The sequence below is a fragment of the Toxotes jaculatrix genome, chromosome 2 (genome assembly GCF_017976425.1).
Source record: "Toxotes jaculatrix isolate fToxJac2 chromosome 2, fToxJac2.pri, whole genome shotgun sequence".
Taxonomy (NCBI): Eukaryota; Metazoa; Chordata; class Actinopteri; family Toxotidae; genus Toxotes; species Toxotes jaculatrix.
The window spans coordinates 27,254,770-27,276,128 of record NC_054395.1 but is presented as its reverse complement, the minus strand read 5'-3'; the positions used below and the strand labels follow the sequence as shown (position 1 = coordinate 27,276,128).

The 21,359-nt window shown below is 40.1% G+C and overlaps 2 protein-coding genes across 3 annotated transcripts in view; one reads left to right on the top strand and one right to left on the bottom strand.

Moving 5' to 3' along the window:
* LOC121195407 (formin-like protein 13) overlaps nt 1-12,616 on the bottom strand; it is a 28,437-nt gene extending 15,821 nt beyond the window's left edge. Inside the window, exons 1-10 of the mRNA XM_041058856.1 lie at nt 12,401-12,616; nt 11,642-11,770; nt 10,903-10,971; nt 10,488-10,661; nt 10,214-10,371; nt 8,517-8,708; nt 7,796-8,432; nt 7,306-7,468; nt 2,750-2,861; nt 83-173 (exon numbers count right to left, since the gene is read on the bottom strand). Coding sequence (XP_040914790.1) covers nt 83-173; nt 2,750-2,861; nt 7,306-7,468; nt 7,796-8,432; nt 8,517-8,708; nt 10,214-10,371; nt 10,488-10,661; nt 10,903-10,971; nt 11,642-11,770; nt 12,401-12,475 — 1,800 coding nt within the window. The 5' untranslated portion in view covers nt 12,476-12,616. The remainder of the gene's footprint in view (nt 1-82; nt 174-2,749; nt 2,862-7,305; nt 7,469-7,795; nt 8,433-8,516; nt 8,709-10,213; nt 10,372-10,487; nt 10,662-10,902; nt 10,972-11,641; nt 11,771-12,400) is intronic.
* Nucleotides 12,617-16,144: 3,528 nt separating this feature from the next.
* On the top strand, nt 16,145-20,814 carry cd40 (CD40 molecule, TNF receptor superfamily member 5). Of its 2 annotated transcripts, none has more exons than XM_041066500.1 (9): nt 16,145-16,294; nt 16,848-16,929; nt 17,541-17,663; nt 17,758-17,904; nt 18,011-18,104; nt 18,693-18,751; nt 19,313-19,405; nt 19,521-19,537; nt 20,147-20,814. In XM_041066500.1, exons 1-9 carry the CDS (start codon nt 16,226-16,228, stop codon nt 20,432-20,434), a joined length of 972 nt encoding a protein of 323 aa, XP_040922434.1. In that variant the 5' UTR covers nt 16,145-16,225; the 3' UTR covers nt 20,435-20,814. The 2 variants fall into 2 exon arrangements, with proteins under 2 accessions (XP_040922434.1, XP_040922426.1); XM_041066492.1 differs by having other exon boundaries at nt 19,521-19,543.
* Nucleotides 20,815-21,359: the final 545 nt, after the last annotated feature.

Sequence of the window (21,359 nt, the reverse complement as noted above, 5' to 3'; positions counted from 1 at the left end):
GTGCTGTTGCAAGTCAAATTGGAAGGAAGGTGCAATCTCAGCTCTGTAATCACAACTCTGTTCTAATATGGGGAAACTATACCTCCATCATGTACTGGTCCACAATGTGCAGTTCTGTCACGGGTCCCTTGTGGGATTTGTACATTTCCACATCATCCACGGTGGGGACATACCTTAAACATAAGAACAAACATGACAGTATCTTATTAAATGCTAGTTTTAAAAATAAGGCCTTGAAAATGTTTTTCTGTATTTCTTTCTTTCTCTGTGCTCTTCTCACTGGTCTGAAAGCAGAGCTGAGTAGCTGGTGACAGTTGCTGGACTGTTTGGTCACTGTCAATCAAATCTGATCAAACCACAATCACCCAGTCCAGAAGAAGCGCATTAGCTGAGTTTCGAGTGTTAAATTTGTAATAGGTAGTGCCTGCAGACATTTATTTAAATTCTGATGCTGTTTACTTAGTCACAAATATTTAATGTCATAGAAAAATATTAGATTCATTTATGTTCTCAGTCTTGCTCCTTCCATGGTGTCTGTCAATAGAAGTCAGTGCATCATACCAGTAACAAAACAAGCTTAGTCTTTTAGCCAGTCTGCCTTTTGTTTCCTGGCATCACACGTCTTACTGCAACAACCTCCCTCTCATTTATCTCTCCTTTTTTTGTCTGCTTTCCCTAAGTTGTGTTTGTTTTACTATTGACCTACCCATTTATCCGTTTGGCTAAATCTGACCCATTTACAAAATAAGGATTTTAATGAATGTGTGTTGTCCCTTTCAAGTAATTGAATACAGTAATGTAAAGATATGGTGAACTTGTTTGCAAGCAGTCGCTTTTTTCTTTTTTACACATTCAAAATTCACTCTTTCTTTAGCTCTGTGTTTGGTCTCCACCAACTCCTGACTGAAATATCTGGCACTTTAGCTGCAAAATGTTTCACAACGTTCAGCAGTAGCAGCTACATTTAGAGATTTTTCTCCCAAAACAGCTGCGGCCAAAAACGATGGTGATGACAGAAGTGAGTTAACCGAGTAAAGTTTTGGATAATGAAATGAAAATTATGAGTTTAAAAAAACCTTTTGAGTTCATAGAATTGAGGGGAAACTGCAGAGTCTGGTGAATACACACTAAGGTTATCGCGCACGCGCACGCACACACTCACACCCACACACACACACACACACACACACACATATATCCTCAACAGAAAGAATGGAGAAAAAGCTTTACAACAGTCATAAAAGTAAAGAAAGTTTCCTTGCAGAGCTGATGTCTGTAGTTGCCATAGTGAACATTTTTGTATGGCCTCCTCTAATAATCTGCAGTATAGGGAGCTATGGATTAGATTCCTGCTGCTGAAATACAATCGGCTATAAATTTTTAATGTTTGATAAATAACTACCTCCTCGGCCACTCATGGAATTGAGACAGTGAAAACCTCAGAATCAAATTTTTAGGCCATCTCAAAAAAAATTAAGCTCATTTTCTTATAATGTACAATATTAATATGTTCATAAAAGTATATTTATTCACATTTTACATGATGTGTAAAGGAGCAGCACAGAAACTGTGGCCGACAGTGATCAGCTGCAGCTGCTGGGAAATACCAGCACCACTGATTGCAACTGTGCAAACTGTATATGTCGGCTAATTAATACGTGATCGTCTGCGAATTTGAAAAGCCCCATTTATAGCTTCAAAGGCCAGAAAGCATTAATGAACCTATGTGCGACTTATCAGTCCTTATTTGTCCAATCAAAGAATTAAAACATAAGAATTTTAGTTGGTGATATTTGTTCTTCTCTCATGTGTACTTTCCACTTTATATCGACACATGTTCTCTATCTCCTTCCCTTGGACTGATGCCATGACATTGATTTCCAGTAGCCTGGAGAAAAGGAAGAGATTAAAAGCCAAGTAGCGCTGATGGTCCCCGTCAGCTTCTAAAAAGCAGCGAGACGCTGATGGGAACAGCCTTTTACTCACTTGCACTGAGTTTGAACCCCGTCATCTTAAATTGGACCTTCTCCTTCTGTCATTTCCATGCGTTCTGACCTCAAACCAAAGACATTCACTTTTTCATGAGCCAGGCTATGTGCCGCTGGAGTAGCACCGGTCATTAATATTGCAGCACCTGTTGGGAGTGGTTCTTTCAAGATTGTATTCCTCGGGCCTACGCCACGGCGTATTAAAATATATATTACACTTTCATAGAATAAATAAAATTCTCCACACAGTACATTAGATCACTCTCGCCATCCAGGAGGTCAGTATCCTGGGCCACTGAGTAAACTGCAGGTAAGAATCAGGAAGCATTTTACCAGCTTTCAGTGTTAAATTCCTGAGGGCATGTCAACAGTTTCCATCTCCACAAATAACCCGAGATAAAACTTTTATTAGTAAGCTGCTCTGGTAAAAGGTTCTGGCAGCTGCTCTTTAGTATTAGAACACCGTGAAGACTGCTGTGCAAACCGTGTGTCCTCCTCACATGAACTGGCAGTGGTTTTCCCTGTTTCACATTGTCCTAACTGTGCCATGTACTCTCATCCCTTGTTGAAGATTTGCTAAGCTGCTGGTTTCCAAAGGTTTCGTCGCTGCCAATGAAAACACACATCAACCGCCCACGGACTCAGGCACAAAAAGTCATTCACCTCTCAGCTTCACTGATGGCACCATAAGGAATGAATACAAATCAGAATGCTTTTTTTTTTTTTTTTCTTTTTTTTTTCTTTTTGGCACAAAGTCATACCTCCTCAGAGAGGTGATGTGCTCATCAGACAGGCCTCCATCTTCCTCGTTAACGATGAACAGTTTGTCCTTCAGCTCTCCCGGCAGCACGGGAAAACTTTTGAGGAAAATGTCTAGAAGAACAATACATTAGAAAAAGTCAACACACTCAATGGTACATGAAAGCTTTCCTCTTGACAGATAGTCTTCTTATCCTGCGATGAAATGACTCAAAAAGCATTGTGAAGACAAAGGGTCCTTTGCTTAATTACTTTCTCCCAAATGCCTCAGGGAAATGCACAAATTTGCATTCTATCAAGTCAAAGCTGATGTGATTTTTTTTTTTTTGGTTTTATAGAGAATGCCTCTGCATAATTCAGGAGCTGAGAGAAGCATTCATTAGGAGTCTGCTTCAGGAATTTTAGACATATATGTGAACTATGCTGTGAATTTTACAAAATATAGCTACTTGAGCCTGTTAGACGTTCAGGCACTGATTGGCTGACACAATTTTCTTTTCCTTTGGAAGCATCACATCCCACTTTCTTTTCTTAAGTCGTGTGGTTGTCAACTAATTTGCATTCAGAACTTTTTCCTTATGCACAGATTGTGTATTTTTCATGTGTTTACCATGTGTCTCTCTTTGGTCATGATCTAAAGCAAACAGAGAAAAATATGTTTATACTCCTGTAAGTTGCATCTTGTTTGTTTAATTTGTTCAGAAACCATACGTAAAAACAGCTGTCACCGACTGAGCCATGAAACAGTCGCATCAGTTTTTGTACATGTATAGTATAACATGTTAAATTGTGAACTTTAGAAGTGTAAACAACACGTCTCTAAATCCTTGACACTAAAGACCTGAGACAGTAATTTTCTCACCAGACATTACAGAGGCTTTCGTGTCACATTTTCAAATGAGGAAGTCACAACAACAAACGTCAAAAACAATGCTGAGCGCTAATAGTGTCCTCAAGAGTGAGGCTGAGACTGTCTCATCTGGCCCAGAGAAAAAAAACATACAAGTGCAAATCAAGGCCTTTGTCGACTGGCACTCAGACAAACTGGGCACTGCCCTGGCAAATTAGACTATGGAGATGGGGAGTGTATCCCACTGGGTGCAGGAAGCCGCAGGTGTACTTCTAATTAGGAATGCGACATTTCCAGTCATTAAATAGGCAGCACACACCGGGGGATCTCAAGGTAAATAACCGAGTTAGTCAGACACGTATTCTAAACAGAAATGTTCAATGATCATACAAAACCACAATGGATCTCATCCACTGGTGGGGATTTACTCAAGTTCTGCACTCAAGTGCATTTTTAAGGTACCTGGACTTTGCTTGAGTATTTCCATTTTATGCTGCTTTATTCATCTACTCCACTACATTTCAGAGAGAAAAGACTGAACTTAGAAAAAGCATTTTAGCAATGCAACCAAAGAGACAGACGGTTTCATTTAAATAACTGTTGGATGCCAAGAGAAATAAAACGATCCAATACTTCCCAGAAAAGCAAATATTCAGTTCAAAGTCTAAAATATTAATACAGATTTGTGTGACAGATCTTTGTTTTGTCTTCTTTCCAACCCCTTTAATCATCTCACAGCCCCCTCAGATTTAGGATTTAGTTTGTCACCCTGGTTTGGAGCGGCCAAACCACTAGGTTACAGACCACTGAACTAAATTACCTGTAAGGTACTTAAAACTAGCTCCACTTCAATCAGCTACAACAGTAAGCTGATGATTACAAACTGATTCATCAGTGGTAAAAATAAAAAATAGTGGTAGTTATTTTACTTTTAAAGCTTATTGTGCTGCTGAAACTTCTATACTTTTACTTGTAACGGAGTACTTTTATGTTTTTTTTTACTGGTACTTTTACTCAATTGAAGCATGTGACTATTTTTTCCACCACTGATTTCATCAAAGGTGACAGGTGACTCCAACATATTGCAGAAGCCTTTCTGTGTGAGGACATTTCATTTCATTAGACTTTATTAAAACTGACTTAAACGTTGTGGTGGCATGCAGGGGAGAGCCGGTCACAGCCATTAGTGTTAAAGAATCCCATCACCGCACACGCAACCCCACACACACACACAAACTTTCCATCTCTCTGTCTTTCATCTGCTCTGTAGGTATTTTTCGACCGAATGCAATCAAAAACATCAATATGAGCTACAATCCTGTTGCCAAAGGTCTTTTGGATTCCTGTAGAGCACTTAAAATTCTATAAATAAGTACACAGATCATTACAGCATTGTCCTATGGACTCTCGACGCAGCTGATGTTCTTGCTTGCCCACAAGGATCATGCTGATTACCAGAGGAAACCACTCAAAACCGCAGTACAACAGTAATACAACCACCTGCTCAAGCTGTCCAACTCCATCTGCCTCAGCGTGTAACTGCAGACATTTTTTTTAGAGTCGCTCGGGATAAAGTGGGCTGGGCTGAATAAAGTAAGAGCGCCAGCTTCATGCCTGATGCTAATTAACAGCTCTGAGGTTGTTCATCAATTATTGATCACATACTTGGTACACATGTGATATTATCTGATGGAGGTGGGGTCTGACTGTCTGCTGAGCTCGTGCTATCTTTGTAAAAACAATGTGAGCCTTCGCTTGCACACTGGCTCCCAGTGTAATGAGATCAGATGAATAAAAAGTGTGGCGAGGAATGAGATATGAGCTGAATAAACAGCACAAATTTAGGGAGGTTTGTGGTGATAAACATGCAAACAAGAGCAGGGAGGGCATGTGTGAGTGTGTCTGTGTGAGCGATGCCAAGAGACAGACAGAGAAGGAGAGAAAGCAAAGTCCTATTAACAACTGATTTTTTTTTTTCTTTCATATCTGGCTTCATCAAATCCCTGGAGAGTTCCTGAGTTTTTATAGTGTAAACAGGCAGAATTCACCTCCAGACTGATAATGTTCTGTTTTTATTACAAAAACAATGCACTTATTGATTAAAACATCCGCTTAAAGTCAGATCCGAAATGCAGAGCTTGTAATGTGAGTTCATTTATTCATGTACGGTACTTAAGTCCAAAATTCAGGCACTTGTTCTGTGCTGGAGCATTTCTGTTTTGTGCTACTTCGCACTTGTATTCCAAAACACTTTGGAGGGAAATATTTTTACTGCAGTACATTTGTTCACTGCCACAGTCACTTGTCACTTTGCAGATCAAGATTTTACTTTATTTTAAATGCTGGATTTATTAGATTATTTGTTTTTGCCTCTTATGTTACTTCATAGTTCTGCATCTCCTTGTACTTTTTACTCTACTACATGTATCTGACAGCTATAGTTAGTACAGGTAGATGATTAGGTTTTACGTACAAAACATATGAGCTTATAAAATAAGAAATTGAATACTTTTGGTACTTTAAGCACAATTTGCTGATGATACATACTTTTACTTAAGTGACATTTCCAATGCTGGACTTCTCCTTGTAATTGAGTATTTTTATCTTGCAGTATTGCTCCTCTTACTTAGGTAAAGGATCTGAATACTTCCTCCACCACGGCTGAAATGTCACTTTCTATACTGGCCTTAATAGGACCAAAGTAGGACAGACAGCAAGACACAGTCTCCTTTGTTCTTCAAATGTCTAAATTTTTCTAAGGCTTGCAGCAGAGAGATGTTCGGCTTTGGGTTGCCTGCAGGCTGTCATCACTCAGCTCCTGCTCCAGACACAACCAAAGTTTCCAGGTCAGGGAGGAGCACAAACTCAGAATGTTAGTGAAATCGCTGTCGTTGTCGCTTAGATCCCCTATCCATATTTTATGAATGTGTGAACTCTAATTATGTTGCCAGTCTGCACAGTCACTCTGATCCCATTTAGCAGCCCACCACCACATCTGTATCGCTTCACAGTGTCTGTGCCTCTTGGAGGACCAGTGAGAGGAAGCTTCTGAAATGCTCTCCCCTGGCTTGGGTCTTGAAATATACAAGCCACATACACTCAGTTAATCAAAAGTGAAAAGCCATTAGATAAGAAATAGAATATGTTCCACTTCACAATGGCTCTGCAGATTGCATGGGCAGTTGTGGCACTGCTGGATTGGTGACACACTGCCCCCTGCAGACAAATATGAGGAACACCCATCTGTCTGCTTTACTGCTGCCTCAACATCGTTCCAGTTTCAGCCATTATTCTAAAAAAGGAGCGAAATGACAGCATTTATAGACCCTCCCTAAACAAGTTCTCAGGTCAGCTTCCTTTTAATTGGGCAATTAAAGTCTAATTTATGAAAACTAAGGAGCCTGACACGACCACTGTTTCTGCAGAGATCCTGTTTACTTTTTATGTGTGTTGCCTCCCTCTGGTGGTTGTGAAATGAGCGAGCTTATTTCACACCACAACTTCTAATTCACTGCAGAAATGAGAACCTTTATTTGGCTTAATCAAGAAGAATGGATTTTCATTATCACGTGGAAACAATACTTGTTATTTTAGTGAGAATGTTTTGTCTCCCTCCTAAAATGCTGAAAATTGTCTGTTAGAGAGGACAATATTTATAAGCAGCTTCACCAAAACACTCAGTAACATATTCATTGTTGGGCTACTCACTGAAGTTGTGTGCAATCTTCTGGTTGAGCATAATATGCTGGGTATTAGTCTGCTCAGCCGCACCAAAAGTCCCCAGATCTTTAACGGCAAATTGCTCGTACAAGCGTGATGTGTCTATTTCAATCCTCGCTGTGCTTTCTTGTATCCAAAATGATTTTGCAATCTGCCAAGAAACAAATTAATTCAGTACCGAGACACTCCATTTTATGAGGAAATCAATGTTAACATTACAAAGGAGCAACACTGGGGAAGGAATAACTGACAGACAAAACAAGGAATAATTCCCAACATTGATGCAATATGAGGAATAATGAAGAGAAGCTAAGCTGAAACTGACCTTTCTGTGTTTGCCAAAATAACAACACACTGCTTTTAATCATGAATAATTCACACTAATAAGACCCTTTGTAAGTTTTATACTTAACTGTGAAAATATGGTAAATTAGTGTCTTCAGATGAATGAAGTTTAAAGTGAAAAGTGATGTGTTACCTTCTCTGAGCTGACTAGGTCCCAGTGGAAAGCCTTGGTGCGTGTTTTTCTTGACATTGTCCTGACTTTGATGGGTAAAGGCGGGGGGGCTGGGATGCTGGGGGGTGAAGGCTTTTTCACAACTGATGAGACCAAATCATTTTTAAGAGACTCTGGGACTGTGGAGGAGGATGTGAGGGGAGTATGGGGGGGCGAGGGTGAAGGAGAGGTGGGTGAAGATAAGGGAACAACACCGGGAGAGGTTGGCGACGGGACGGGAGGCAAAATGTCAGGTCCAATAACTTCAGCAGCATCTTTCCTAGGTTGGCGAGGTTTCGGAAGAGGCTTCGTATAACCGGCTGATAAATGGTCTCCATTGCTGGAAGTGGGATCTGCATTTCCATGTTCAACTGGAGGACAAGTGACAGTCACGTTCCCTCCATTAAATTCACCGCTTGACTCGAGATCTGTATTGGTGTCCTCTGTGTCTTCGTCTGTTCTGAGATTCTGCTGGCTCTTGGTTTCCACAAACGTGTGTTTGCCATTGGACTTCCTCTTCCACTCGGAACACAGTTGGTCAATGGCTTGGACCCAAGCGTCTCGCTCGCTCTGGACAGCCTCTTGGGCACTGCTTTGATCTGACACAGGCACCTTGAATCTGCAATAAATCAAACCACCCTCATTAGCGGACGTAAGACTATCACTCAGACAAGGCTGCGTCATAACAGAAACCCTCACTCACTGGTACTCGTTTTTGTGGGTGGTCAGGGTGAAAGAGTCCGAGCTGTGAGGTGCCTGTACGCTGGTGCCACCGTCGGACAGGTGAATCACAACGGACACGGGTGCCACCGAGGATGTCACCTCGCCGTTGGCAGGGCCCTGACACCTGAAGGGGACCAGTGTTAACTGGCCCGGGTGAAGCTGGACCTCGTATCTGCAACGAAATGAAGAATGAGTGATGCTGAAAACAACTAGCTTGAAAATCCTCCTGCCTCCTGCCTCCTCTACAGATCACTGACTGACAACTTATTGTTGTGAGAAGTGTTATGAGAAAACCAGGAAGAGGACCCAAATGTAGACTCCCAGCCAGAACAGGTTCAGTTGGAGGAACTCTTCTTTAAAAGATGGGTGATAACAGGCTTATGGGTACAAAGAGCAGGTCATTTCCTTTTATGCTACTTTATACTTCCATTCCACGACGTTTATTTGACAGCTTTGGTCACGATGAAAGAAGGACATTTACTTGTTGCTGCAAAGGAAGTGAAAACTTCTTCCGCCTTACAGATGCAGATGCTGATACAGATACAGGCTCAGGTACAGTCACTGGAATGCAAAGGCATAAGGCAACACTGCCAACCTGTCAGGGTGCAGGTAGAAATTAAGTGGTATATACACACTGAGTGGCGTGATGTGGGGAATGAGGAACAGGTGAGCAGATGGATTAGATGTGCCACGCAGACAACAGTTAAGTCTCATTTTATGGGGAGTTATGTGCTAGAACTGTTTCCTGGCTGTGCAGATTCACATTTTGGTTTTTAAACATAATAAACAATCAGGAATAAGTAAATTAGTGAACTTCAGAGGTTCTGGTAGCTGCATTTTTTTACCTCTGGGCAGAGCCTGGCTGGCTGTCTCCCCCTGCTGCTGCCCCGCAAGCATTTTTTAGTCTGTATACCTACTTTTACACTATACTTTAAACTCAAAAATAGGCTTAGTTATTGTTTACTTATTGTTATTTCACTTGAACTTCACTGTGCAGAACTCTGCATGAGCAGAGTGTGGTACTAGAAGGCTGTTTTCATGTTCATGTGCTGAGGGGAGAAAGTTTTTTCTGTGCTCACCTAAAATCGGAGTTGAAGACATGTACACACATGATTTTGTGACGTCACAACAAGCTTGAAAGCCCATTGTGATCCAGTATGCAGCTCACACAAGTGTGATGTGGAAACTTGAAGCCACCAGTGCACATACACTGAGAGGGGACTTGTGCCTTGTACTTTTGTAAACTTTTGAAATTAAATGTATCTGAAGATCGATGGTGGATGCTGGATTTTCAATGAGACAGAATGAGCAGATGTCATTTAAAGAATTTCTAAGTAGATAATTGAACCTTCCACTGGAAAAATGTTATATCAGAAGTAAGTCAGAGTATTTTAAGTCAGAGTATTTGTCTGCAGAGGATCGTTAAGCTTGTCACTTCTCCAGTTTGATCACAACATGAACTCAAACCCTGCTCAGAATCCACATGTAGCATGGAGGTGAACCACTGTCCTGATTCAGGAAAAGATTTGTGAAGTTAAATCATAGTATGTTTTTGTAACTGAGAATGTGGATGTGAACATGTAGCCACAAATCATTTCTTATCACTGACTGTGCTGCGCATCTGTTGCGTAGCTTTTGTAAAGCACCAGTGCTACTACAACAAGGATACATCCGTACTTCACCCATCTGAATGACGCCAGGCCTCCTCTGTGTAGTAGCAAGACGCCTTCCCGAAGGCTCTGTGTTGCTCGAGGCTGCTGACGAGTTTCGGAATTCCCCTCATTGGGATCACTGTATATGTTCCCATAAATGATATGATTCACAAGTTGCATTATCTGTTTGGAAAAAAAAAAAAATCATATCATTCCTCATCTTAACTACTGCATTTAACTTCCTCTTTCTTATTTTGACAACAGGCCCAGTGGTTTAAATGTAGCCTCTAAGGATTCACCTTGTGTTTGTCCTCCCGTGATGTGGCCTCCAATTCATAGTCATGATGTCCTTTAAAGGAAATGGAGAACCTGGAGCCGACTCCATCATCACAGCTCTTGACGATAGAGAACGGAAGCTGTCGCTTGATGATGCCTTTCTCTATGCTGCACAGCATTTTGGTCTTGAAGTCAATCTGGATGGTCACAATAACAGTGTTTAAGTTAGGGTATTAAAGCAGTAGTGCAGTATATACACTCAGTTGCCAGTTTAATAGGCGAACCTCACTCAAGCTAATTCAGTAATACAACAAATCCTACCTCTGTGCAGTTTATAATACGTAATGTTTTATTGAAGCTGTCTTGTTTGTTTATTTTCTTCTATTTTATTGTAGTTTAGTTTAGTTTAGCTTAGTTTAGTTTAGTTTTTCGACTCACCTGAAGAACACGCTTCTGCCACCTATAATGGCTGTGCTTATGAACACTGAAGTTGTACTGTGAGGGTTCCTGCAGCCAAAAACAAAACAAAAAAATCCCAGATGTCAGACATGAACTCTCGATGGGAAAACACCTTCTAATGAACAATAGGTAGGATCATAACATGGCAATGTAAAAGGGTAATTTGTCCACGGACTATTTCCTGCTAAGGCATAGAACAAAAGATGCCTTGTGCATTCCTTTGGGTAAATCAAACTGGCCAGAGACAGATTTATTTAAAAACCGATCCAGCAGGCTGAGCAGCTTATTAACACAACAATGTTTAAAGAGCAGAAGACAACACACATGTGGGGGAGCAAGTCTGTCAAAAAAAAAAAACAGGTTTCCTTGTTTCCAATTAGGTCATTCACAAAGCGATATAGGATGTAAATAATGCCTTTAAACTGACTCTGTGAGAAAGACACAGAGTTAAATGAGTTACGTCTGTGTGCTAAGGAGCTGGTGGCAGGGGGAAAAAGCTAGTCTGCTAAAATCCTCCCTACCAACACCTCCAAAGCTCACTAATTAACACACTGCATTTTGTTTGTTTCAAATTGCAAACAACAATTTGTAGTTTTAAGAAACAGTGCCGCCTAAAAACTACAGGTTACACGCTACACGCTAACTGATGTCATGTCATGAGAATTTTGGAATCTGATTTTGGGAAGTTTTGAGGAAGCTTGGTTTGAAATGTTGGTACCTCTTCAGCCAGGCTCTGCTGTTTGATCAGCTGGTCCCGGTCTTTCCGGGCCTGGTTCAGAGCATCCTCGATGGACAACTCTCCGTTCTTCACCTTGTTCATGATGCTCAGCTGCATCTCATTGCTCAGCTGAAATCACAACATTCAGTCGTTTAGCTTTCATACAGTATTTGGCGTCACGGCACTTCAGTGAAGTACCTGTGAGATGTTCTTATAGATAAGCTTGATGGTTGATAAGAGAGGCGGGATTGGATGGTGCTTCCCTGCTTTACACAGTAGCAACAGATGCCAGCATGTGTCAGTCTCAGCTCAGTGGAACAGTAAAGAGGAACGGCTCTGGTGCAAAGCACAATCAGAATCTGTATCTGGTGCGCACATGCTATTACTGGAACATGCTGCCTTCCTTAAATAAGTCAGTGTCTGTCGATTCTGAGTAAGTGAGTGCTCCTGTTATGGGGAACTACAAACAGCAGGGACGTCAGGCTGAATAGAGGAAGTAAAAAATGCTTGACAGACTCCTATAAACTGTACCAAAACTTTGTCTCCTCTTGCTTGACGGACTTGACGTCAGTGAAAGTGAGAGGGCTGTTTTCTCTGGAACCACTCATACAGTAAAGCAGCTGTTATTTAGTGACTCATTCGTAGAAATATTTATTTAACACTTTTATAGATGGTAAATTAGAGTCTGGCACTTGCTGTTAAAATAACTTACTGCCTGATGCTGGCTTTCTTGTCTAAGTGCATGAACTGAAATCTTACCTTTGGCAAGTCCTCAGTGTATCTGTCCATTCTGGATAGATTGTCTTTCTTCTTGGATCCTGAATTTGGCATCATAATCTCCCAGCTTTCACACAAAAATCCATGCAACCACTGTTTCTCCGTTATAGTGAAGATGCAAAGAAAAACTGTCTTATTTGTAAGACAAAACTTAGAGGTCTGCTTCTCTGGCTGGTGAGAAGGAAAATCACTATGATTTGTGTTGCTTTCTGCTGCCGCCCTCTCCCGGCTCAGGTTACATTCTTCCAGGTAAAACAGCCTGTGGTTCCTCAGCCACACCCACAGCAACGCAGCCCTCTGCAAGGCAGCAAACACTTCCAGTCAGTTTACATGTCACCACTTGCAGCACAATGCACTGCAAGCCTGTTGCTCACCTTCTTTTATCCAGGAGAGAGCGCTAGCAAGCCTGTAGCCCCTTCACAAAATGCACAATAATGCAACACAATACAGTAGCACACTTTACAGCTCTCATTAAAAACAAGTTCTTCAACTTCTCATGGGTTCACACTCATAATGTAGTTGTCTTCCCACCTGAAGTATAAGCAGCCTGAATATGACAGTAAGACAGCTTCATTTTAATGTAAGGATGTTAAGGAAAATAGGTAAAGTCACCTGCAAACTTAAAAAGCAGCAAATTGCTTTTGCAGCAAGAACTTTTCAGCATGTTCTTCTAAAGCGTTTTCCCTTGATAGACTGGATTGAAATCCATGTGCAGCCCTACAGAGGCACACAGCATTTGTCAAGCTGCCCCACAAACTGCGCTGACAGATACAAAGATTATAATGCCTCAATTTTGCTGTTTCAGGTGAATTTATTTTACCCTGAAAGGGTGATTGCCATGGAACCCACACCGAGATAACCCACTCTGCCTTAGAATAATCTTCACAGAATGCAAGGGGAACTCCCAGCATCCACAAACAAAATGTGTTCTCGCTTTTTTTCTCCAAAAATAAATAGTGATATTTTCTTAATTTCCTGTCTGTCTGTATGAGATGTAATTATATCTATTCCGATAGGTCAGTCTGTCTGCTATTTATACATATATCAAAATATAGATAATGCATACATTTACAAGTTAATATGTTTAGATGTGTGATTCAAGATGACAGCTAATGAGATCTGCTAAACTAAAGCTAGTCACCTTTAGCAGGGGTCTTCCTCTGTCATGGCTGGATTTAAATGGGACTAACTGAATTACCCAAATGTGACAGCTAAGAGACATAGGTTTAATTTGTAGTATGGAAACAAACCACAGTCCTGATTTATAAAAAAAAAAGATTTATAAAATTCAATCAAAGTATTCATTTGTAACAGAGACTATGGGTCTGTTGTGTATTTGTCTTATTATTCTCATATTCTGAAGTTCAGTTACACAAATTATTACAACAACCAGTGTAACAACGAAGGTGAAAAGATCATTAAGAGGACAGAGAATATGTTCACATCAAAGCTTATGTGGGGAAAAAAACACAGCAGAAACAGAATCTGGTTGAATTCTGTGACAAGTGACATGATTCCCAGGCAATGTGATATTAATGTAAATAACATGACTCCTTCACTTTGCGTTGGATTTTTCTGGTAATTTAGTGAAGATGTCAGTTAAAGTTGTTGCTGTTTTTTAAACACGTGTGAGTATGTTACCATGTTGTAGACACTGTTTAGTGGAAAGTTTGGACTGTGCTTCAATAATTTGCCTATGAATTAACAAGGAAGCAGAGCTTATTATCAGTGACAGCAAATAACACCACATTTAGCACTGTTACACTTGGGGAATTCACCCATGAAAGGTGGATTATCACCTACAACAGCATAGTTTCACACCTTATTAATGAAGAGAAATTCAGAAGAATTTCAGCAATAATGCACAGAACCTTTCATGAGAAGTCTATTGACTGATATTGGATTTTAACCTAGTATTGAATTCTCAAAAAATCATCAAAAGAAATAAAACAAGTTCATATTTTGTGTAAGAACAGAGAGGCACATGAGTAGGATGAATAGGACAGATTTTACATTTATATTTATTATTCAAGACAGATGCCAAAATGGGTAGTAGAGAATTTCAAGAATAGGGTGGGGTTAGCACCCAAAAGGTAAGTGAGTAAGAAAATGTCAGCACAATGGATGAAAAGAAAACATTTAGAGGGGAAAAACAAACAAACAAAAATAAAATCTAAAGTCTCCAGGTCCTGTTATGACATTTAGATCTCATGTGACAGCCCTGTAATGGGAGGTCATGTGTTCTCAGTGGGAGGAGAATTCACCTTAATCCAACTTGATTTTTTTTTTTCAATTGTCAAGTGTCGAGAATTACAGATTACACAACCAGGAAATTAGGCTTCGTGAAGTCTGTGATTGAAGCAGTATTTTACAAAACCTGAGGTAACGATTTAATTATTTTCACTACTACTGCTGCAGTGATATGAATCATTTTTGATATGATCGTAGACAAGGACATGACAACATCCACAAAAAATGATTTTGTTTTAATATGGGCACAAAAAAAGACATTAAACAAAATAATTTGGAATTTCCAGCAAGGAAAGGCTGATCAGAAATTAGGAGCTTGTGTTGTCTTCACTCAGTACCTGTGCCTTAACTGCACAAATACTGAACATAGCAGCCAGACTCGGTTTTACAAATACATAAATAAATAAATAAAACAAATAGCCCCAGAGCTCACTGGATCACTGGATCAAGTGGGCAGTAGGTTTACAGAGCAAAGCTCTTGACTATTCACCACACAGAGGCAACAGATGAGCTTCCTCTCCAGCACCGTGACCATGTGGGAAAATCACTTCTCATGACAGCTTGATGGGGAATCCCTTTATAACTGGTGGGATTTCACTCTCCACGTCAGAATGAAAGGGGGTGTGGACCAGAACAATGAAAACAACAAATCTCATCCTATTATAAGATTCCTAAGAACTGACACAACTTTGACTGTGTGGTTTTTTGTTTTTGTTTTTTATATTCTGTGGACATGTTGTAGTAAGAGCCAAGAAAAAAAAAGCTTTTATTTATTATCCTTTGAAACAGTACAACAGTGGCTGAACTTAACTATTTACACTCATTCAGGTACTGTCCTTACATACATTTCTGATATACTTAAAATTTGCTTTTTTGCTTCTTGATACTTCTGCTTCACAGCTTGCAAATGGTGATGTTGCACATTTTGCTGTGGCCTATACCTTGTAATTCACAGCTACTTTGCAAGTGTTAAGAGTTTACAGAGTTTAGAAACAGACAGTGGGTTTATTAGATACAAGGCGTTGCGGTATATGCCACAAACCGACTCTAAAGGAAAGTACTGAAAATTTCCTGCACCTCTGACAACAACAAGAGCTGCAGCAAGCATCACTAATACAAAGTGAATAACATATTATGTTGTATTATAACATTAAAATCGGCGAGTCTTCTCCATAAGTAGTACTTTTACTTTTGATACAATAAGTAAAATGTGTACATGGTAATTTATTTATTTATTTTCTACTAAGTTAAAAACAAATAAATGTAAGTCTATTCTAGTCTTTTTACTTAAGCAAAAGATCTTCCACCGCTGAGATACTGATATGCCAGCACAATGTCGCATAACACCTGGGTATTTCAGCTGCCAAAATACGGTTCGAGATATGACTTTACAGGAAATGGTCAAGAAAAAAAAATAAAAAAAACACACACACACACACACACACACACACACACGGGAAATACCCCGCCCGTCAGCCTCTGCTTACGCGCTCTTAAAGACGGCACAAGCGCAAAACTGCGACAGTCTGGACCCAGAGAGCAACAATCCAACAACATATGCTGCGATACATAACACCAGGAACTACAATGCATTTATTGTGGATCACGATGATGTGCGCTTTGGTGGTGAGCAACCTGATTCACGTATTTCCTTGTAGAAAGGGTCGATTTTGACCTGAGATATCTGTACGTAGCTCCGGTTGTACAGTCGCTGCTGTTAGACTTTTGTTATCCAGCCGTGTCACTGTCTCCTTATTTCAAGCTATTTCAGGTTTATTCTAATCGTCTTTTATGTGTATTTTTGTCAAACGCCCTAAATTGGACGTTTTACTGCAGTGCGTTCGCACGACTGTTGAAACGACTTTCACTTTCGTTTTCTCGCAACAGAACAGCTCTGTCAGTGAAAACCCGTGACTTTGTCTGAATCTTGATACGCGAAATAATGACATTAATAGCGAAAATGTAAAGAGAAAGAAAGAAAGAGATGCACATGCTGTCACCAGGTTTCAGAGTTTACTGTTTACTGCAAAAATCTTTGGGACTTTCCGACACGCCCCTCAGTCCGCTCTGAGGAAGTAAGCCAACTGCCTGTATCGCAGAGAAACCCCACCGTCACTACTGAGAACATGAGGCTTAACTGCTCTTTATTTACAGTAGTTTCATACCTCTTGTTTTGCAGGTGACCACAGCTGCTCAGGGAACTTGTGACCCAGTAACTCAACAGGAGGTGGACGGCCAGTGCTGCACAAAGTGTGGCCCAGGTACATACAGCCATTCTCTCTCTGCTGAGTTTGCTGCTGAATGAAAATCCAAAATATTTATGACAGTGTTATTTCTATTATCGCCCCTGATGCATTGGATTGCACTAACACAGACACTCAGGCTGCATCTCATTCACTTGCCTATATAATTTTATCTTTGTGTGAGTAGATTAAATGTGTACCTTAAATAAACATCAAATGTACAGAATATAGGAGACAAAGCTGGCAAAAGGCAGCACAGGCCAAGACCCTCCATCTGCACCAACACTGATAATAAACCCATTTACTTTTGCTTTCAGTTTGCTTCCCTTTTTTCCTTCATTGGATTTCACTTTCATTTTTTGTCCATCCCAAAGCCCACAGCACTTCACAGGAACAGTGAGAAATGCAGCTATTTGCTTCCTTGCCGACAGTTAGATGAGAAGATTGACACCACTCTGCTGTCTTTTTGGTTAATATGAAGCTACAGCCTGGCCGAGTTGAAACAATTAGTCGATTAATCGATCGGTCAAGCATCAGAAAACGTATTCCCCCAAAATGTTTAAACTATTCCTTTAAATCACATATTTGCCTGGGCATATTTTACTATGAAGCATCGATGTGTTTTGCAGGCACCAGCCGGTCAAGCCGCAGCACATGCCTGGATCCTCAGTGCGAAGAATGTGGGCAGAATGAATACCAGGACAAATACACATACGAATCCAAGTGTCAGCGACAGCCGTATTGTGATGAGAGTAAGACCTCAAGACAAAACAGTTCCAGTACATATATGGACAGACTTTTGTTGTCTGTAGCATAACTTACAGCCTGTGTCCATTCTTCTTTCAGATAGACACTTTCAGCCTGTTGAACATGAGAGCAAGAAGAAAAAAACCATCTGCTTGTGCAAGGTGGGATTCCACTGTTCCAGTGACGCCTGCATAACCTGTGTGCCACACACAGTCTGTAGGCCAGGATACGAGGCTAAATCCATAGGTACAACACGTCTTTCTGATGTAGTGAAACAGTATTTTACGCTCAATATAAGGAAAAGATTTGTTTTTGCAGTGTGATGAATCTTTTTTGGCTGTCACTCTTTCAGGCAATCACACGTATGACACAGTGTGCCAGAAATGCCCTGAAGGCTCATTTTCCAGCATCGAGTCATGGAATAGTTCCTGTAAGAAATGGACAGAGTAAGTATAGGATCTCCAATACATTTACATGTGAAATGAGGCAGCAGCGTTCCAAAAACACACCAAGAAAAGCAGAAAAAAAATCCAATATTTTTAGTAAACAAACCTTATTTACTTACCTACCTATTTTTCCTTCCAGACTGTTATACATAATCATGAAAGTTATTTTTCCTCGTTTGGTTTTGGTTTTGTGTTGCGATGGGCACCTTAATTGGTACAAAAATCAAAGTAAAAATGTGTAAAAATGAGGGATGTCAGCCGTGTGTCAGCAAAAGTAAATAAAATAGCAAACTGGATGCCGTTGTGGCTCGTAGTGGCTCAGAACCTAACTACCTTATCACCTCCTCCGAGGCAGTTACGTTTTCATCCGCGTCGGTTTGTTGGTTTGTTTGATTTTTCTACAGGATTACTCAGAAAGTGCTGAACTGATATTTGATTTGTCTGTTGAGTGCCATCTGTTTCCCTTTAATTTTTTACCTGTCCGAATGAACCAAACTGTTACTAATTAAACCCTGTAGTATTTCTTTCTGTCATTTACATGAAAAACCAGGAATTCTCCTTTAACGCCGTGAATTTTTTTTTTAACAGATGTCAGGATGGATACCATACTAAACAACGTGGAACAGACACAACAGACAATGTCTGCGGTGAGTTCTGTGTAGGAAGATAAATTGAAAAACTTTCTCACTTCTGCAGCTGTGTGGTTAGGGGTGGTGTGTTCTTCAAAATGAAACTATCGAGGTGATGAGACAATACGTCTCATAAATCTCTTTTGGTCTGTGGTTTTGAGCGTGGGATTGACGGCTTTCACCTACACACAATTTACACTTAATTTGTGCATAAAGTCCACCTTGATTTAATGGCTAAAAAAGAAAATCACTTTTTTAGACTTAAAAAGTAGATATGGACTGAAAATCCCTGCCCTCTTAACTCCACACCTTCTAGTTTTGTGCTTCCCCTGCTAAAATGCAAATATGTGGTAGATACGAAAGTTGTTGTTTTTTTTCACAGACCTAGAGTTAACCCATTTCCTGTTGTGAAGTACATCTACTGAGGGCTCTGCATTTATCTAAAGAAATATCCACATTCTTCTCAGAAAATGCAAATATCATTTATTGTTGGAGATTATAAACGGTTAATGTGTGTTTGTCACTACTGGAACAATCAATTTATGTGCTTAATTTTCTTCTCTTTTCCTTTTCTTGTAGTGAAAACTACACGATATCACACAATCCTGGTCTTGGTTTTTCCTGTGCTTGGGATTGTACTTATAGTTATAATCACATTCTTTCTATGCAAAGGTACGTTGTGCTCTAAATGCTCTTTTTTATAACATGTTTAATGAGTTAAAGTTTCAGTAATCCACTTAATGTACACGTTCTCTGTCTTTTCTTTCTTTTATGTTGGGTAAACCAGGAGGCGCACAACAAAGGGTAAAGGTGAATGTGATTTTCTTTCTTCCTTTGTTGACTCATGCATAACATATAGCTAAGTAACCACATTATTCCATATTATTGCATCAGAGCAAAAAAGACAATTTACTGGGAATGATTATGTGGGAAATCGTATTGCTGCTGTCCCACACAGGTGTCTTTTTGCTTTGTGTGCTTTGGGAATAGTTCAGTGTTTTGGGAAATATGCCTTTTCACCTTCTTGTAAAGAGCTATAGTTGGTTAGTTTACTTTTCGGTAAAGCAAAGCTAACTGTTCCCCCTTGTTTCCAGTCTTTATGCTAAGCTATGCTAATCAAAACCTGTCTCTAGCTTGAGACAGACATGAAAGTGGTATCGATGGCTTGTCTTCTAACTCTTGGAAAGAAAACAAATTCGAATATTTCCCAAAATATCGAACTATTCCTTTAACTAAGGATCTGCAAGGCATCATTCTTAGTCCCTTAACCTGAAAAAAGGAAACCAGGTTTTGTGTTTATGTGGAAGTTTCTCAAGTAAAGTGATCAGAATAGTATTCATAAAAAAAACAGTTCCATAACTGACACTGTAATTCTCTATATTTCTACATTTTAACACAATTTTGCTCTTGCAGAACTGTTTTGAATCATGTCAAGGAGGAGAACAGGAGGAACTGAAAAATCACGAAGTGCTAATCCTTCCCCCCAGTGATCAGAATGAAAATGAACCCATGTTTTCTGAACAGCAGTCACAAGAAGAGTGTGGTTCAAGGACACCAGAGGAAAACGAGGATGAGCTAAGCCAGGTGGTGTCCGCAGGTGGTGTCGCGCTCACTGATAACGGAAAATATGTGATGCAGGAGAGGGGCAAAACAGAAATCCTCTCTCGACAGGAATCACAAACTCAGACATTTACTGACTGAAAACGGCCAATGATACAAACTCTGTAGATATTGTAATTATGAATGTACTCTGTTGTGTCTCATATTTCACTTGCACCTCATCCTCCTGACGTAACGGTGTCCATATGTGCCCAAAGTGTGAACATTAAAAATTTAATTGTGCTGAAATGACGTAGTTGTAGTGCAACGATAGCGTGGCATGCTACATGACATTAGTTTTGACAGTAGCATTTTGTAAGTTGTAGCCGTTTTTCAGTGTGTGTTTATATTGTGTTTTGATGTAGTCAGCATGTTCAGATTTCTGTTCATATTTGGGCATGCTACAAAATTGTGTAACTGCTGCAGTGGTGCAGCGTGTATGTTAAAAGCTTTTGCATTAAACAGTACTTTTTCTGCTGCTGGTCAGTGTACTTGTCAAATGCAGGAGTTTTCACAGTGTGACACCTTGACCACCATCTCAAGCAAAATCAAGACAGTTCCCATCAAGCTTTGGGAGACGTAAACAGGAAGTAAGCGATGTTGCGGTGGATGCTGTGCGCTACAAGTGGATCTCCCTAATTTTGGCTTCTATTTGTTAACATTTTGGCTGGTTGGCACCATTAAGAGTGAGCCGAATTAGCTACAAACAATTCGTCTTTGCATTGGATCGAAGAAAGCACTGACAACTGTCACTGGATTACTTAAATACTGAGGGAAACTTAAAAACGTGAAGATTCTCTGGGGAGTTCTGGAGTCGTGAGGAGCGTCTTTTCTTCTCTGATTTCTGAGGAGATTTGATCTGAGGATGTCGAAACTGGGAACATGTAAGTTACACTAAATCTAAAACTAGCTGTATCATGTCTGTGTGTTCAAATTTGACTGAGTTATAACCGATTAGAAAACTATTTTTGACGCAAATTGTCGGACTCTAAAAGTTTCAAAGGACCTTTCCTCTATGAACTGTGTG

What these genes read in the sequence shown, in the direction of transcription:
- cd40 (XM_041066492.1), top strand. Translation starts at nt 16,226, where the DNA reads ATGCTGCGATACATAACACCAGGAACTACAATGCATTTATTGTGGATC. An exon ending in CGATGATGTGCGCTTTGGTG is followed by an intron (nt 16,295 to 16,847) that starts GTGAGCAACCTG and finishes CTTGTTTTGCAG; the next exon opens with GTGACCACAGCTGCTCAGGG. An exon ending in GCGCACAACAAAGGGTAAAG is followed by an intron (nt 19,544 to 20,146) that starts GTGAATGTGATT and finishes TTGCTCTTGCAG; the next exon opens with AACTGTTTTGAATCATGTCA.